Raw genomic sequence first — 17,637 nt, forward strand, 5'->3', positions numbered from 1 at the left:
TTGCGTTCAACCTCCTCCGTGGCGGGGAGCTCCTGCCTCGGGACCACAGACCAGGGGCGGGGTGTACCTGGTGGGTTTCACGACGTGCTGCGAATGCCTTTCTGGTGCGGAGGACGGCTAGCTGTCCTCACGCTGAGCGTTCATTCTGCTCCCTGGCTGGACCGCCTCACTCCGTTGTTCACCAGCTGCTCTCCGCTCTCCCAAGGAGAAGACCGTGTTGTTTCAGAGAAAAGTTTGTCTCTTGCCTTCCGTTTACTGTCCTTGCGTCTTTTTCTTGACCTACGGCATTGGCTGGCGTCTGCTGTGGGAACGGACAACTTGCCCTTTCCGGAATGCCTCTCCTGCCTCATCGTGCGCTGTGACCATGGGGAGGTCCCTCTTAATCCTAGCTGGCTAAGAGCTTTAATACTGAATGCTTTGGAATTTTATGTAGATTTTTACTTGTTGGGCTGTTTTTGCAAGCCTTGGGGTAAAGGGTTAGTCTCATAATACACTTCTGTGTCTGATTTTCTAATATTTTACCTAGGACTTGGCAGCTATGTGACACCGGCCTATCCTTTTCCTGTGTGTCTTTGTCCTGTGGCGGTGACTGCATTCCCCATTCATTCTTTCTATTGAAAATATGCTGGATTCGTAGGAGGAGTTCCGTGCCATCTGAACTTCTTGTCTGCTTGGTAACCATAAGTGTAGGTGGGCACTGGCCCTTTAGTGTGGAAGTTTTGTGAGGCTCTCAGTAAAGCTGTCAGGGCCTGGTGCCTTTTCCGGAGGTGGTATCTGTGGGTTTCTGGTTCCTCTGAGATGGGCTCATCTTACCCTGTTGGATGCTTTGGTTCTGGGCCCAGAAGACCCTGAAGAGCCAAATGCATCTGTGGTCCTGAGCCCAGAAACTGGGGCAGGGACTGGGACTCACCACTCCCATGTCCACAGGGCTGGGGCATTGTTAATAGCTGTATCGAGGCATAACTTACGTGCCACACGTGACATACTAGACACAGAAGTCACCTGATGCGCTTGGACATCAGATGAGGGGTGACCACCATGACTGTGTTTGTCTGGGCCCTCCTGCTCCACTAACCAGCTCAAAGGCAGTGCCCCGTCGGCCGGGAGGCTTGTGGGGAAGCCCGTTCTGTGACCGGGTCGTTCTGCTCAGCCTGCCCAGAGTGCGGGGCGGTATACTGGACCTGCCCAGCCAACGCGTGGCCAGAGAGGGCGCGGGCTGTGGGCCAAGACGGGCCTTTGTGTTTGAGGACGGCAGTAATGATGGCTTTTCCATGCGCCCAGCACGCGGGGCCCTAGCAGGGCTGCTGGCATTTGGAGCCGCCGTGGCCTCCGGGGCTTGTGTGGACGGCTTGCTCGTGCCAGGTGGCCTCCGACTTGACACACGGTCTCAGCACTTCCAGTGGCCCCTGCCTTCTTGTTTCTGTTTCCATAATTATGGCATGTTAAACGGCCAGGGGCCTGTCTCCCCAGGCCTTGTGCACACACTGTGAAATTAACTTCCTCACCCTCCAACACGCGTCAGGCCGAGCTGACATTTCCAAAGGGCTCCTGGCTGGACCCCTGCTCTGGGCACACGTTCTTCAACAGAGAGGGAGGAGGGTGGGGAGATGAGCTTTCTCGTCACGGCACCTAATTGCCGGGAGCCTCGCGCAGTGGAAGCTGTCAGGCTGGGTGCTCGTCACCGGCAGAGTCACCAGAGTCTTGGGGAAGAAAGAAAGCATCACAGCGTCGCATGTCCCGACTCCAGAGCCAGACGGCTGCGGACAGCACGGGGCCCCCAGCAGGTGCTGAGGGGCCTGGAGGGAAGGGCGGCTGTGGACTTGAGAGCCTCGGGCCCAGTGAGCCTTTTATCCTTGCAGGAGAGCATGCTGGGAGTTGCCTCATTACCGTGGAAATGCTGCCCTCCTGGCAATGGACCCCTGTCCACCTGTAACAGACCCCGCGGCCTGGGGCAGCCGGCGCGTTCGAGGAGACGAGGGGTGGCTGGCGGGCGGGCGCAGGCGCTCACCTCTCTGGCCGGAGGGGCCTGCACGGCCCAGAGCCCTGCTACTCGTCCTCATCGTAACTAATGGCTCCCGAACAGGTCCCCGCTCTCCAAGACAGTCTGTGTTCCTCTTCGTGACACGCTCGTTTAATTTTTAACTCACAAGGCATTTGCTTATTTATTTTCATTGTTCTTGATAATAATTCTAAGCCATTAGAGGGGAAAATTATATTCAAAAATGCTGTTTCACACTTTATTTGTTTGATGATTTAGAGCGATAGAAAATAGCACATTTGCTGGCTTTTATAGTCTGATAATTATTCACATCCATCAAGCCATTCCAGGGGAATAAACAAAACACCAAGAAAATGACACTATTAATAGCATCCTCCGCGGCGGACAGGAAGACTTTCCCGGGCCGGTGAGTCAGTAAAATGCAAGCGGCTTGTGCCTGGGCCGGCCGGCGGGCCTGCCCGCGGAGGACACGTTGCCTTTTAATTGCCCAGCTCCGTCTGGCCCCGAGAGGTGCCTGGCTGCCAGGCGGAGGCCTCTGCCCGCCCCAGCACCCCCGACCTGCCCAGTGTCACAAGCCCTGGAGTGTCTTTATCAGGCCCACGGAGTCTGTCGTGACCTGTGCCGGCAGAAGCCTCCTGACGTCTGGGGCCGTGCAGTGTCCCGCCTTGGACCCGGCCTGGCCTCAGTGGGGCTGGCAAGACATCCTGTCCTCTGGCCTCACCGTCAGAACAAGAGCACTGAGCCGCGCGCTGCCCCTCTCCGGCACGCGTGTTCCTGACCCCCCTGTAGACAGGTCAGATCCTCCCCAACACCAGGCTGTGGGTCCTGGATGTGACTGCTCACCGCCCTGGACCCAGCCCTGTGGGCAGGTTTGTGGGTTTCAGCTTGGCCTTTTGGGGCGGCCGTGATTGACGGGGGTGCATTGTCCACAAGCACCTCAAAGGGTAAACGGAGGACCAGGAAACCCCGGGAAGGCTGGGGGACGCCCGCCTTCCCAGAGTGACCCATCCCGTCCCTCCTCGGACCCGGGCATCGCTTCCTTCTGAAACTCGCTCTCTGGACGTCGGGTTGCCCCTCACCATCGTGCCTGAAGTGTGTTCCTTCTGTTTGGTCGGTTGTTTGAACCGCGAAACAGCGGGACCGTAATGGCCTTTCAACCGTCGCACATCACGCGTCTTCCCTCCTCACCTGGGGGCCCAGTTCCCGGGGCCCTGGTCTCTCCCGCGTGCCTTTTTCCTAGTCTAGAAATGTCTTCTTTTCCCACCGAAGCCCCTGATGTTTGCAGACGGCTGCCTCTCCGAAAAGGGCGTCTGGCAGACGAGGCCTGAATTCGGCCTTCTCGGTAATTCCGCGGCATTAAGCCCGGAGTTATGGAGCCTGTCGAGTCCTGCTGCAGGGTCACCTGGGGCGGTTGCCAGGGATACCGCTCTGACAGCACCGACTTTTCCGTGACTTTCCGGTTTAGTGTTGTCCGGGAGGACTTTGTGGGGAAGGTTCCAGAGCAGAGAGAGTGTGTGGAGGGGGTAGGGCTGGGGAAACACGGAGATAAAAACACCCTGTGGGACACTGTGGAGAAAGTTCCAGACGCCTGCCTGGCCGACCTCAGGTGCAGGACTCACCGTGGGCCCGAGGCTCGGCCAACGCCCCCCTCAGGCCCACGGCAGCTGCCAGACTGTCCCAGGCAAACGGGGGCTGCGGCCAGAGGCGCCCGAGCGACCTCACGCGGGCCGCCGTACCTCCTGCGGCCTTCCCCGGGGCTCCCCTGGCCCCCGCACTCCCCGTGTCTGGTTCTGCTCGCCGGGCCCCAGTCGGCTCGCCCCCTCCCACCTCACTGGGTTCTGGGGATTGCTCTGCCCCCATCTTTGATCCCGGCTTCTCCAGATTCTTCCACCATGACAGGTGTGCCCCTGGGCCTTGCACCCTCCAGGCCCTACAGCTGGCCACCCGGACTGGACTGGGCCCGGGGAGGCTGTCTGTCTGAGGACACCGTGCAGGAACACTTTGCCACCGGGCGACGGGCCGCCGCGTCCAGAGACTGGCCACTGGGCTTGCAGGCCAGCAGAGTGGATTGCTGTTGGCCGTGAAGTTTGACCTTGTGATGGGGACGGAGGTCCTGGGGAGCGAGACAAATTGCCCCCATGTTGGTGACCAATAAAACCGACTCTGTTTTATGGCCCCGAGAACTCGCTCGCTAATGGCCAGACAGATGCTCCTGCCTCGGGGGTTAGCGAGCAAACACGCTCAACCCAGATAGCTGTGTTTCTTCCCTCCTCCTTTCCTTCCCAGAGCCGGGCCGAGGGGCAGCGATGCCCCCACACGTGGCCGTGATGAGGGTGACGCGGCTCTGCTCTGGGGGCCCCGTGGGGCCTGGGGGCTTCCCTCCGGGGACACGTGACAGTTGCTGTTGGGAGGCCAGGTCTGTAGCCAGCTCACCTGGGCCCCCACCGTGGAGGGCTCCCCAGGGCGCTGGCATGGAGAGAGGGCTCCGGGGGACCCTGCCGCCCACAGTGCCGGGATTCTCCCGGCCGTCGGAAGGCCCCAGTGTGTTTTAACAGACGCGCACCCGCCCCTCACTCAGAGCCGTGTGTCGTAAAGCACCCACACCCCAGTTCTCGTCTCCCCTCAAAATCCGAGGCTTGCGTCTTGCCGAGCCCCTGAGGGTGGGTGGGGGGGGCGCATCGCTGGCGCCGGGGCTTCTCAGCACGCTGAAGCTGTCGTGCGTTGTTCCAGGCGGCGGGAGGGCAGCTCTCCCTTGGCCACTGGAGTCCAGAAGTCCCCGAGGCTGTCGGCTTCCCGTCCGCCAGTCCTTTCTAATCCCCCCAGGGGCTGCGCTTCTCAGTGCTCAGCCCAGCGTCTTGCGGTCTGTACTTTCCGATAACAGAGGAGCCACGTTCCAATGTATTAAACTTTTAACATCCACCAGATTCAATTAATCTTATCTTTACAACTCCCAATTACAGGCGGTAATTAAGTGAAAGCAGCATTGTAGACTGGGGATATTGCATTAATCATCACAGCCTTGGAGTCATAAATTAGTTCCTCCCGTCCTCCGGCAAGTTCCCAGAAGGACTGGAATGTTTCATTTCCTTGTTTGGGGGGGACGTTAATCCCACAAAGGTGCTTTGGATTGGGATTAACTTTTCTCATCTTTACGTACGTGATACGAGGCTGTTTAAAAAAGGGTCGCCTCATCTTTGTCCAGACCGTGGAAAGTTCTCCAGCAGCAGCAGAATTGCAGGTCCTGTGCTGTCTCTGTAAGGGCCGTGCGCCCTGCCCAGAAATTGATTATTTCTGTCTGTCGGATCAGAGACGACGTTATCTCCTACCCCCGCCCCCTTTTATTTTATTAAAAACCAATAGTAAACGTCTCGGCCGGAGTGGACGTAGCCCGCCACAGAGTCCGGGCCGGCTTCTGTGTCCTGTGTTGTTCCCATCCTGCGTCCCCCACTGCGAGTGCGGGCGGAGGGCGTGCCGCGCCCTGCGCCCCCCACAGCCGACTCGTTCTAGAACGTGAGGCGTGCCGACGCAGCGTCTCTCCCCTCGGCGCTGTGGACACGGGGCGGGTTGTTGTCCCCAGGGCGTCCCGGGCACTGGGCGCGCTGAGTGGGATTCCTGGCCCCCCCCCCACACTCAATGCTAGGACCCCCCCCCCCAGTGTGACAACCACAGATGTCCCCAGACGTGGCCCTGTGACCCCTGGGGGCGGGGTCGCCACTGTCCTGGGGACTCATGGGCTCCCCGCCGCCTCCTCCTCCGCGGGACAGACAGACGGCCTGTGCTCAGCACTTTTGTGGAAGGACCGACATCCCGGTTCTGCCTGCCTCTGTTGAACGCGGAGCTTTTCGTCTTGCCGGGGTGGCCAGGGTGCTGTGTCAGCTGGGGCGGGCTCCTCGCACCCCCGCTGGGCCCCCCCCCCCCCCCGTGGCCGCTGCCTGCCGGGAACGGGTCCCAGGCGGGCCCCCCGCGCCAGCCTCCGCACACAGCATAAGCGGGTGTCACTCTCGTTTCATCTGTTGGCAAACTTGCACCTCACGTCTTTCTTGTTTATGACGGGGACTCAGTAATCTTTCAAACGTAGAACGTGTGAACCTGAAACTTACCGAGTGGTGACAAACGGAGTCCCGTTCCTGAAGCTTCTTCCCCGTCGGCTCCTGGTCCCGGGGCTGGGGGAGCGGGAGGCAGGGAGGCGACAGAGGGAGGCTGGGGGCCTTCCTGTTCCCCCCTCAGGCCCCCTGCTTGCTTTCTCGTGTTCCGCTCTCTGAGCCTCGTGGAGGCTTTGGTGGCTCTGACCAGTGCCGGCGTGGGGCGGGTGCCGTCACCGCCGTGGAGGGGCCCTCCCGCCCCACCCCTCCTCACTTCTGTGTGGGTCCCTCCGCCGGCACCCTCCCTGCTGCCCTTCACCCTTCTCACCGCGCCCGGTTCTGCTCTGTGCGCGGCCCGCGTGTCTCCCCGAGGCCGTGGCCGCAGCCCCGGGCCCCTCAAACGCGTGGTGGCCCGTGACCTCGCCTCTGACGTGCCTCCCTTCTCTCGTAGGTACGCCATCCCACCGGAGCACGGCAAGCGCCTGGAGCGGCTGGCCATCGGTAGGTGTCTGCGCCCGCGGGCGGGGACCTGGGCCGAGGGCGGGGGTGGGGCGGGGGTGGGGGCTGGCCCCGGCGTCTCGGGTCGCGCTCCTTGTGTGAGTGTCCGTCTCTGGGGGGGCTGGCGTGCTATAAGGTGTCCCTGTCTGGTTTTCCATTCCCTTTCCCTGTCGTGACCACAGACCCTGCTCTGGGGTTTGTCGCTCTGTGAGTGACGCGCAGATGCCGTTGCCCGGAGCGCTCTTTCCCGGCGTGTTAGCACAGAGCTGCGGGACGTGACTGCAGGCTCCCGCGGGCCAGGGAGGGCGGCCATGGTCTTTCGTCCCCCCCCCGGCGCCTGGCACTACATCGCGCCCTCCTCTGGGCCTTCGGGTCTGCGTTCAGTCTGGAAAGCGAGACGTCCAGTTAGGAGCCCCTGCCCTGTGCCCCGCAGCCACATGGTGACCGTGAGGGTGTCCGCCTGCGTGTGCTGGCCTGGGCCCGAGGGGGCCTCCTGGGAGGACGGGATTTGTCACAGTGAGTCCCCGGCTGTGTCCAGAGAGAGGGCACTGACGCCTCGGGGTAAAGGCAGGCCCTCGGGACACGGGATCCTTGGAGACAAGCCAGACACCGGGCTGGGTGACGCTGAGGCCCCCGGCCACTGCGACAAAGGGGCTGGTGAGGTTTCTCGCTGCTCCCCGTCACGGCGCCCTGCTCTGTTCTGACGTCGGGTGGCCCTGAGTGCCTCCGAGGACGTTAACAGACCCCGTTGGCCCACAGCGTCTGGGCCTCGCCGGCAGGCAGCACCCGGTAGTCGGGGCGGGTGGAGTGATGGCCCTGTGGTTCGGGAGCCCCCTCGGGACAGTGCGGGGCCGTCCCTCTGGGTGGCTGTGGCAGCAGCCTGCCCGCCCTCCCCTGGCAGCCAGGGGAATCTTCCAGAGGCCATCGCTCAGCGTTGGCGCAGCCTCCCCAACTTCCTGCTGGGTCCTTTGACCCCTCCTCTCGCCTCCCTCAGAGAGTGCCCGCCACCCTCTTCCCCTGCCCCGTTTGGCTCGGGAGACGGAAACGGTCGCTGTTTCCGAGAACTTCTGCGAACTGGCCGCACCCTGAGCCGCGCGTCTGTTCGGCAAACGCCTGCTGCACGGTTTCCCCCGAGGACGAGGACACGGGGAGGCTTGTCCCGGGAGTGAGGCCGGCCCCGCGGCCGAGCGTGCAGCCAGGCCCACGTTTCCGTTGCAGACCCGGACCCGGCCTTCCCGGGCTGGAGCCTGCTGTCGGGAACACGCTTGTCACCCTCGAAATGCCAGTCACCGCCCTGGCAAAGAGCGGTTCCTCTTCCTCCTTAACGTCTCAGGTGACCCCCAAATGGAAGTGCTTTCCCCGCGCACTGTTTGAAACATGAGTTGGAAACACAAATACTAATTGGAAAATACAAGTCAAAAAACGTCTTTCTCGTTTTCCTCTGCTGTTGCTGTTGTGACACCTCACTCCCGAGTCAGTGGCTCCAAGCAGCACGAACCTGGAATTGCTCTACAACAGCCCTAGTTAAACGCACACACTTGACTCCCTCACGTTTGGGGCTCAGGGGTCCGTCTGGCCCGGGTCTCGGGCTTGGGCTGCCCGGGCTCCTGCCTCCAGAGACTCCGGCTTCATCCTGTGTCCCTGTCTGCGGTCACGTGCTCCCCCCTCTGCCTCCCTCCCGTGGAGACCCCGTGGTGACCCGGGGGTCGCCCCCGTCCTGGGCTCCCGCACTTAATCCCGTCCGTGGAGCCCCTGCCACGCGGAAGGCAACGCACTCACAGGTACTGGGGAGCAGGACGTAGACATCTCGGGGGGCCACCGTGGGGCCTCCCACGCCTACACAGCCACAGATGAAGCCGCCACGGAGTGATCCGCACGGGCGGCCTCCGGTGCCCACAGCCCGGCCCGGTTTTCCGCTGGATTCTGCAGTCGTGCCCGACCCCTTCTTCCTCTCTGTGCCTTTTCCACTAGACAAGTTTTGGGTGATCTGAACGCCCCCCAGAAAAGCTAGACACGGGATCCTGTGGGACCGTGGCCACTCTCCCTGGAGCCCGGCCAGCCCCCCACGTCCTTCTCGCGCCGGGGCCCTGCTGCCCGGGAACCTGTCTCGGGGCGTGCGGGAGGCACAGTGGCTGGGACAGGTCGGCCAGGAGCCGAAGGCCTCTGGAAGCCTCCCCACGTTGCTTTGTGACCGGTGTGGACTGGTCTGGCCTGGGGGGAGGGCTGGCTTCGCGCTTCCCCTGCGCCCCTCCGCAGAGGGAGGGCGGGAGGGGTTCTAGGGCAAGTGAGTCACTGCCCTCCTCGGTGTCCCTTCCAAACTTTTTCGGGGGCACGCGTCGCAGACTCCATTATTGAGATGGATGGAATGAGTTTGCGATGAATATGGAAAATGAATAGCCGAGCTCCAAATGGGCTCGCTGGGAGAGTCGTGGAGCCCACGGAGAGAGCGTTAATGTGTTGGCGCGTTATTGGTGCTAATCACTTAAAATGTGCGCCTTTATTAGAGCTTTAATGAGAGCCACTTAAACTGTGCATTAAAAAGAACTGCAGAGAGGCCGCGGGCCGGGCGGCAGGGGCCATAACTCTAATTGGAACGCTTTTAGCACAGAGCAAAGTTGCTGGATTCAGTAATCCCCCGCACTTTCCAGAACCTGGCAGTCGTGTCCTGGCCGGCAGGCGCCCCACTCCCCACCCCCGGCACCGTGACTCTGTCACTTGGAAGCCCTCCTGCCCCGGCAGGTGTGTGTGGGTGGTGGGGGTGGGGCCGAGCGCTGGCTCACAGCAGGCACGCACGTGGGCGTGTGCCCTCTTTGGCGACCCATGGGGATGTGCGCCGGCCTGGAGGCTGGGCGCCCGAGGTCTGGGTCGGCTCCCGGCAGGATCCCTGGGGGGGCCCGGCTGTGCCTGGGGGACAGTCCCGGAGGGAGCGGGACCTCGAGAGCCCGTCCTGCACCTCACCGAGACTGTGCCGTCTCTCGGTCGTGGTTTGGGTGAGAGGCCCGGGACCTTTGCGTGGGATCCCGGGGCCGGCTTTTCTTTAACTGCTAGTCCTACGTGTCATTGATTTGGGCCACTGATGACCTGGAAATGTCTCCGAACTGTGTTAAACACGGTTTCTGAGCAAGGAGAACTGATGGTCTGACTTCTGTACGTTTACAAACGTCGCTCTATGTGTTTTTAAGTTTCTTTATTTCGAGAAGGGGTTGGAGGGGCCGAGAGAGAAGGAGAGAGAGAGAGTCCCCAGCAGGCTTCGCGCTGTCGGCACGGAGCCTGACGCGGGGCTCACACTAATAAACCGGGAGATCGTGGCCTGAGCGGAAACCAAGAGTCGTCGGGTGGTGAACCGACTGAGCCGCCCAGGCGCCCCTGCACACGTTGTTTTAAACCGGTTGTGTGGCATTCTGGGAGACAGAAAGCGTCCCCGGGCGTGAACTCAGACCCCCTCGTGTGTCACAAGATGGTCAGGGGTGGACGCAGCCGCAGGCCGGGTCGGGTTGTTCGGCCCTTTTCCCGCCAGACTGAGGGCCTCAGAGGGCCAGTCGACAGCTGGAGCCTCTGTCTCCTTGCCTGCCGTGGGGACCGTGTGTGCGAAGAGCCCAGGCAGAGCCCGTGCCCGCGCTGAGGCCTTCCTTCCTCTTTGTCCGTGACTTGCTTGTGGGGGGGGCACGGCCCGTGACTTCCGGTGTGAGCGCGTCCTTCCCGCGTCCCATCTCCCCGGCTACACCAACGCACTGGCTGAGCGACCGCGCCCGTGCGATGCAGCACGGGTTTTATTTGGGGGGTGCTCAGGGGGGAGGCCCGCACCCCATCTGTGACTTGGGGCGCACTGTGTTGCACAGCTGGCCCATCCTGGGCTCTGGGCTCGCTGACTGGGGGTCTGAGGGGCTGCCTTCCCGGCCACCAGCAGAGCACGTGGCTTTGCGACGAGGTCCTGTGCGTTTCATTCCCTCAGAGCCGGGAGCACCCCCCCCCCACCCCCGTGCCTGATTGGGGGAAGGCGCCGCCCACAGAGAGGCCTTCCCAGCGCCACCCGTCAGGCTGACACCCATCTTTTCTGCTCTAGGGTTCTTCCCCGGGAGCTCCCAGGGCTGTGACGCCTTCCTGCGGCACAAGATGACCCTCATCTCGCCCATCATCCTCAAGAAGTACGGGATCCCGTTCAGCCGGGTACGTAGGTGCTGCTGGGGCTGTGGCCCAGGGAACCACCAACGTCCTGGGAAACTGGCTTCTCACCCCTCGAGAAGGTTCTAGAACACTGGCAAGCCAGAGGAGAGTGGGTTGGCTGGGCTGGGCTGTGGTGGGGGGTGAGGCTAGAAGAGGGGGGCGTCGAGTGGGGCCTCGCCTTGCCTCCCAGCCCCTCGCAGACCCAGTCCCTTGTCTGGTGGGGCTGGCAGCTGCCAGCAGGGCCCTGCAGGGTCAAGGTGGCAGGGGAGGGGCGGCTCCTGCCAGCTTCCCAGGAAGCCCCCGGAGAACCGGGCAGGCCTCTCCACGCCCCCAGACGCCCCAACTTGGCCCCGATCTCTGGCCCCACCCCGTGGCCCACTGCAGACATCCTTTGAGAGAAGATGTACCTGTTTGGAAATGATCTATCTGGCTCTCCCGCAGCACAAAGACTGTGAACTCATTCAATTTACTGCTCCAGGGGCCGCTCTGCTCTTCCGGGGAAAGCCTGTGATGCATGAGGCCTGAGGCTGGGGAATCTGGGTGGCTGGCGGGGACCCTGAGGGGGAGGGGTGGGGTGGGGGAAGGGGGAGGCTGGGCCTTTGTCCGGGGCTCTGCCCGGGGGTGGGGCGTTTCCCCACAGACAGGCCTCGTGGACAGGATCTGACGGGATCGGCCAGGCCCGGCTCCTCGAGGGGGACGTGCCTGCAACCTTCCGGGCAGCCTCTGGGCTGGGCACCGAGGGCCAGCCGGAGAGGAAGAGGCTCCCAAGGGTCTGATTCCTGAAGGCCTCCCTACGAGAGCGTTTGTGAGGCGCGGGGGCAAGTTGCGCGATCGGGACCCTCGCGCTGCATTCTTGCCGCGAGTGTCAGCGAGTCGGAAATCGCTTCTGACGTTTCAATCAAACCGCCTGCAGCCGTAGTGCTCAGATCGGGGATTCGCTCTCACTGTCGGCTCGTCCATCAGACAGCGGGACGTTCTGCTGTGAGAGACACAGGGCTTCCGTGCCTTCCGCTCCTCCCCTCCTGGTTCCAGCGCCCCGGCTGCCAGGAGAACAGACACAGCCTTGCTGGCGGAAGTGAGAAGGGTGTGCTTTCCCGCGGTCTGTGGAGAACGTCCTCCCGGGCGCCGCTTCCTAGAGGGAGATGCCGGTCGGAGGGGTGGGCCGGCGGGGGCACCCTCCCGTCTCTCGCGTCGCTGCCCACGTGGGCACTGCACTTTGTGTACGGAAGGCGGGGCCGCTGGCCTCAGAGGCCCCGCTCCCCTCACCCCTGCCCGGCCTTCTGCGGGGCCTGCGGGGCGAAGGCCGCGGCCGGGCCAGCAGGGAGCGGCGTCGGGCTCCAGATGAATGCCCCGTCTGGGTCCTCATCTGAATTCCTGGCAGCCCTGGGGGAGGGAGTGCCTCCCGCCCTGCGCTTATAAATCTTCGTAATGGTATTTACTTCTGGAAGAAAAAGCAGATCAATAGCAGAGCTTTTTAATAATTAAAAGTGTGTATTTCTGTAATCTGCCACGGACTTCCTCATTTATTCTGCGAGAGCTCGAGGAAGCAGCTGAATTCAGGCTTTCTCCGTGACTGGCGTCTGGGGCTGGCATTCCCTTCACGGCTTGCATCCATCATCCCAAGTGCCTTCTAATTTATCGTCGGGATAACGTTGACGGCTGTGACATGGAGGACAGACACTGCGGGCTCGAGATGAAGCCACCAGGATGTAGAGTTGGGTGACAGGAACATAATTTCCTTGCCGTCCTCACGGAGCGCATCTGTTCTGGGCCTTGGTCTGTGGAGGGGTCGGCAGGGAGAGCGGGCTCTAAAGTCTGCCCGAGGCACCTCCCGGCACCGGGCTCCCAGAGCCCCGCCTCCCAGGGACCCTGCAGTGAACCCCCCGCCCCCCCATGGGGCTCCCAGCCTGTGCCAGGCCCCATGCCCCATGCCTCCTGCTGGAGGGAGGGAGGAGAGCAGGCGAGGAGGCTTGGAGGAAGAGGGGGATGGTGCCGTCCAAGGTCAGCTCAAAAACGGTAAGAAAATCAGTAATCACATTCTAAAAGAAAAAAACAAATTCTACATTATAATTTTATTTGCAACCCGTTTCACGGCGATCCTGTGACAGGAGCCAGCCCAGAGAATCCTTGCTGTGGACGGGGGTGGCTGGGGCCCTGGGGACCCTGGGTGTTCTCTCTCCGCCCCCGTCTCCCGCCGCGTGTGTGCTCCATCCCCCACACGCCTGTCACTTGGACAGGAATTTAAAAATATAACTTAATGCACACTGACTTCCCTTGATTGGTGCAATTCATTACTCGAAAAGAAAAATATCTTCGTGTTCTTAAGGACTGGCTTTTCTCCAGGCTGTGTCGGCTTTGATTGATTTTTGACGCTGTGGTTGGCTTCTGGAAGTCTCCCGCCCCCCATCTCCCGCCTGCCCCCACCCCCTCAGGGTTCGCCTTCTTCTGGGCTACTTAAACGAATCCGGCAAGTTTTACTATTCGTCTCTCTGGAGGAATAAATAAAGATTAGCAAGCTTGAGCACTCCTCCAAAGCCACAGTAGAAAGATGAACAGCTGGGTAAGTGGGGGCAGAAGGAGACACTTTGCAGAAGGGGACAGACGCACCCGTCCACCTCGGGGAGAGGCGACCGGAGCCGGGAGATACGGCGGCCCACCCGCAGGCGCGGCAAAAACCCGCACTCCCACCACCGGCAGCAGGGACGCAGAACGGGCGGCCGCTGCAGAAAACCCGCCGGGCAGCTGCCTGGGAACCTCCACCTCCTGCCCCCCGGAGACCCCGCAGGAACACAAGCACACGTCTGTCCGTCCGTCCATGTGCGCAGCCTGGAGCACAGCGCCCCCTGCAGCCGTACTCGCCAGAGCCCCGCACCAGAAACAGCCCAGCAAGGGGAGCCGATGAGCAGACAGTGACGCGGCCACACGATGGAATACCCTTGGGGACCGGGAGGGGTCCGCGGGCCTCGAAGACGCACCGAGGACAGAATCAGACACGGGAGCGCAGTCTGAGCGAGGCCGTTGAATGAAAGCCTAGAAAGAGCCGTACCCCCCGGTAACAGAGGCACATCTCCCAGGTTGGGGATCGCGGGCGGCAGGGGGCTGCCCGGCATGGTCCGTTCCTGTTTGGGGCGCTGGTTACTCAGAACTCCAGACGACCTGTAACCGCTTGGACTCTGCATTGTCCCTCCCTCGCCGCCAGCCTCGGTCTCCACGTCCGTGGATTGGGCCACCAGCCCCGCCTGTCGTGTTCCGGGACAGTGAGAGAGAATAGTACTCACGGAGTGGGGCCAGGGGTGCTGCTGCAGCCCCCACCTTTTCCTCCAGGCCTGGGAGTGGAGGTTCCAGAAGCCTGTCTGGGCTCATTGTGGGCCCTCTCCCCCGTCACTCACACCCAGCTCCTTGGTTTGGGGTCTGTTTGAGAGATAGGATCAGACCATTCGAGTAGTCTAGAAACGTCAGCTCATGTGACAGAGTTCCGACCTTGACACTGTGTCCTTACAACATGCTTACAACGTGTTATGTAACATGTTTCTCACTGGGAAGGAGCCACCTCCCCGGGTATGAGGGACGGACCCTGTCTTATGACGGCCAGAAGACTCAGGTCATTTTCCAGGAATGTTTTTATGTGTGCAGCTGGATGTTTTTTCCTCACAAGGGCCAGAAAGACCCTGTACTTTGAGGACGCCCTGTCCTGTGCTCGAAGGGTTCTGTGGCTGCGGCCAGTGCTGTCTGCACCTCCTCACCAGCCCCCGATGCTGTATCAGAACGTGGACGGCAGACAGGACACGGCCACCTCCCTCCAGACCAGGAGACCCCTTCCCTCCCTGCAGCCGAGAGCGCCCAGAGGCATAGCATTGAATAGCCCCGTGTGTCTAGAGGGTGTCTTTTTTTTTTTTAAGACTATTTATTTATTTTGAGAGAGAGTGCTAGTGGGGGAGGGGCAGAGAGAGAGGGAGGGAGAAAGAACCCCAGGCAGGCTCCACGCTGTCAGCACAGAGCCCAGCACGGGGCTCGATCCCACGGACCTTGAGATCATGACCTGAGCTGAAACCAAGAGTCGGACACTCAACCGACTGAGCCCCCCAGGCGTCCGCCCCACAAAAAACAGAGCGCCTGTCACCTTGGGGTACGTCACCCTGGGCTCCGGTGCGCGGCGGGCCACGGCAGAGCTTTCCTCCTGGCCACGGCCACGCCTGCTGTATAAACCGTGTGGGAGACCGGCTGGAGCCCGTGCCGTGGGGCTACCCTCCACCGGGCAGACCTCCACTCGCTCCTGACGTCGGGGCTCCCTGGCGCTTGCCGGGAAGCCCTTGATCCCACGTGCCCCTGCCGTACTTGGCGGTGGCTCCTGGTGGCCTTTGCCACCAGCCTGGCCTGGGCCAGCGTTGCTTCTGGTAGGTGAGCCGAGCAGCGAATGCCAGTCCTGACTCGGCCTCGCCCCTCAGCTGCTGGCTCCCCACTCACCTGTCCCTTTCCCCCCTCAGATCACGCAGGAGGCCGGGGAGTTCATGATCACGTTCCCCTACGGCTACCACGCCGGGTTCAATCACGGGTTCAACTGCGCGGAATCCACCAACTTCGCCACCCTGCGGTGGATCGATTACGGCAAGGTGGCCACTCAGGTAAGTGCCCGCAGGCCCCGTGACCGGGTCCACATGGGGGTCGCCCCCCTCAGCCCGCCCCCTCGGACCGGGACCCCTGCAGCCTCTGTTTCTCCTCGGCGGGGGCCTGGCCTCTCCATGCGCGTCTGTTTCCGGGATCCTCCGGGAACCCCTCCGCAGCACATTCCTCGCCTGGAACGGACAGGGAAGCGGCAGGGGGGGGGGGGGGCCGGGCGGGCGGGGGGGTGTCCGCCTGGAGCCTGGGACCTGTGGCCGAGGGCTTTCCCTCCTGGCAGACGCTACTGTCTGGGCCCGAGGACTTCCTGGTGGTCCGGGCTGTGCATGGAGGTCACCGGGGGACAGGAACACCCCTCTGATTCTCCTCCCGGGAATTTCCTGCTCTGTTCTAAGAGGGCCGGTTACTGGCCGACAGATTTGACATCTGAACTGAGTTCTTGTTCCCAAATGCCCCGGCATGTCTGTGTGGTTTTGATGGGCAGCTCGAAGGGTGGCAGGTTCCTGGGAGCTGCTGGGCACAGGGTGGGCTCGTGTCTCCCTCCCTCCCTCCCTCCACTCGCTCCCTTGGCTCCCTCTGGAGCCCAAGACGGCTCTGGGGGCCTGGCGACGGGATGTACACATCCCAGACCCCTAGTCCGGACCCCTAGTTAGTGGGGGGTTGGAGCCTAGGAGGCAGCAAGGAGGGGCTGGCGGTGGGCGCACAGCTGCTTGGACCAAGGGCCTTCCTCCCAGGACTGCCACCCAGGCCCGAGGCCCCTGTCCCGGCCTCAGCACAAGATGGCAGTCTTCCCGTCAGGCTGGGCTCGGGCTTTGGCCCAGGGTTTTGGCCCCTCCGGCCTCTGCCCACTGCAGACGGACCCGGTTACTCGTGGCTCCCTAGGGCTGGGGGCACCCGGCACAGGAGAGCCCCCTCCGGCGAGGCCAATGCGGCGTGAAAATGGGGTACATCCCGCCGGGCTCCCAAGTGGGAGCCTGGGGGCTCCCCCGAGGAATTGCTTTTGGCTGCTTCCGAGTCAGGGCCCAGGACCAGGGCAGACGGTGCGTTTCCCACCAGATCCAGAAGTGGGGACCCGGTGGTGATGAGTGCGTGGCGGCTGGCCACGTGTGGGTGTCGTGGCCGCGAGCTGAGAGTGTAACACGCACGCTGTCCGAGGTTCTGCGTAACAAGGGACGTGAAATGTTGCCCAGGTACTCGGTAGTGCTGCTTATGGAGGCTGTGTTTCTAGATAGATTGGGTGAAACGAAACGTTGAAGTGAACGTCACCTGTTCCTTTTTACCGTTTGACCGTGGAGACCGAGACCAGACAAACGAAGATCGCACAGGTGGCTGGCGTTCTGTTTCTGGCGGGCAGCTCGGGCCTAGACGAACGGGCTAACCTTTATGCTTCTAACTACCCGTGTCTCTAGCTCCACTGTTGGAGTGCGGTTTAGAAAAGGACGCGGGCTTTGTCGGAAGGAGGCTGGAGAGGCGCTCTGGGGGCTTAAGTGTCGGGATTTTTAGCGGTGGGGGAGGGTGTCTCTGGCAGAGACGCTGGCTTCGCTCAAAGAGGAGACGTGTAAAGGAGCCATCGGACGGCCCGTGTGGGGGTGTGGTTCCGCGTGGACGACCGCAGGCCGCTGCGGGTGGTGAGAGGAAGCTCGGGGAATTCCAGGGGCCCGTGCGCCGAGCCCCCGCCGCGGCGTGAGCCACAATTGAGTCGGGAGGTCTGGACGAGATCGCAGGCTTGTCCTGGAGGTACCGTCAGAGCCGAAGGCACAGTGGGGCCGGCAGGGACTGCCCGGATATTAAAAGCAATCTTGGGTTCGGCCGTGTGTTCACAAACAAGTGACACTTGGGAAGTGTTGGGCCTCCACGCTTACATTGCCGGGCGGCGTAGCGTGAAATTACCGAACAAGTGGAGCGCGGTGCTCCGCGCAAGCCGGGGTTGGGGCGGGCGGCCGGGCCCCGTGCCGGGCTCCCTCGCGGGGCCACCCCAGCTGCCCGGTCCTGTGGCGGGAAGGCGGGGGGGGAGTGTTCCGCCGGGAGCGGCCCTTGGCCGTGGCGCGGCAGGCCCTGCGGTCCGGGACGTCAGCTCCCGGCCAGGGGATGGGGGCAGCAGTTTCGGCCTCCTGCAAGCCTCGCGGCCCCGTAAAGGGTCCAGTCCGGGCAGGAGAGGCGGCTGGCCGTACGGATGACCGCCGAGGCATGTCCGAGGCAGGACCTGGGAGGGGCAGGGAGGTTGTTCGGGTCGGATGGTTCTCGGGGACCCGCTGCGTCCTCAGCCACACTTTAGGG

The 17,637-nt window shown here is 62.4% G+C and overlaps 1 protein-coding gene across 8 annotated transcripts in view; it reads left to right on the plus strand.

Moving 5' to 3' along the window:
• Positions 1-17,637, plus strand: part of KDM4B (lysine demethylase 4B) — a 131,065-nt gene that overhangs the window by 70,310 nt on the left and 43,118 nt on the right. For all 8 annotated transcript variants that reach the window (XM_053897917.1, XM_053897919.1, XM_053897920.1 and 5 more), the window contains 3 exons: positions 6,533-6,582; positions 10,643-10,746; positions 15,228-15,365. In XM_053897917.1, the coding sequence (XP_053753892.1) occupies positions 6,533-6,582; positions 10,643-10,746; positions 15,228-15,365 (292 nt within the window). The remainder of the gene's footprint in view (positions 1-6,532; positions 6,583-10,642; positions 10,747-15,227; positions 15,366-17,637) is intronic.

The sequence above is a fragment of the Panthera pardus genome, unplaced genomic scaffold (assembly GCF_024362965.1).
Source record: "Panthera pardus isolate Hobbes unplaced genomic scaffold, ASM2436296v1 HiC_scaffold_8, whole genome shotgun sequence".
NCBI classification, from domain to species: domain Eukaryota; kingdom Metazoa; phylum Chordata; class Mammalia; order Carnivora; family Felidae; genus Panthera; species Panthera pardus.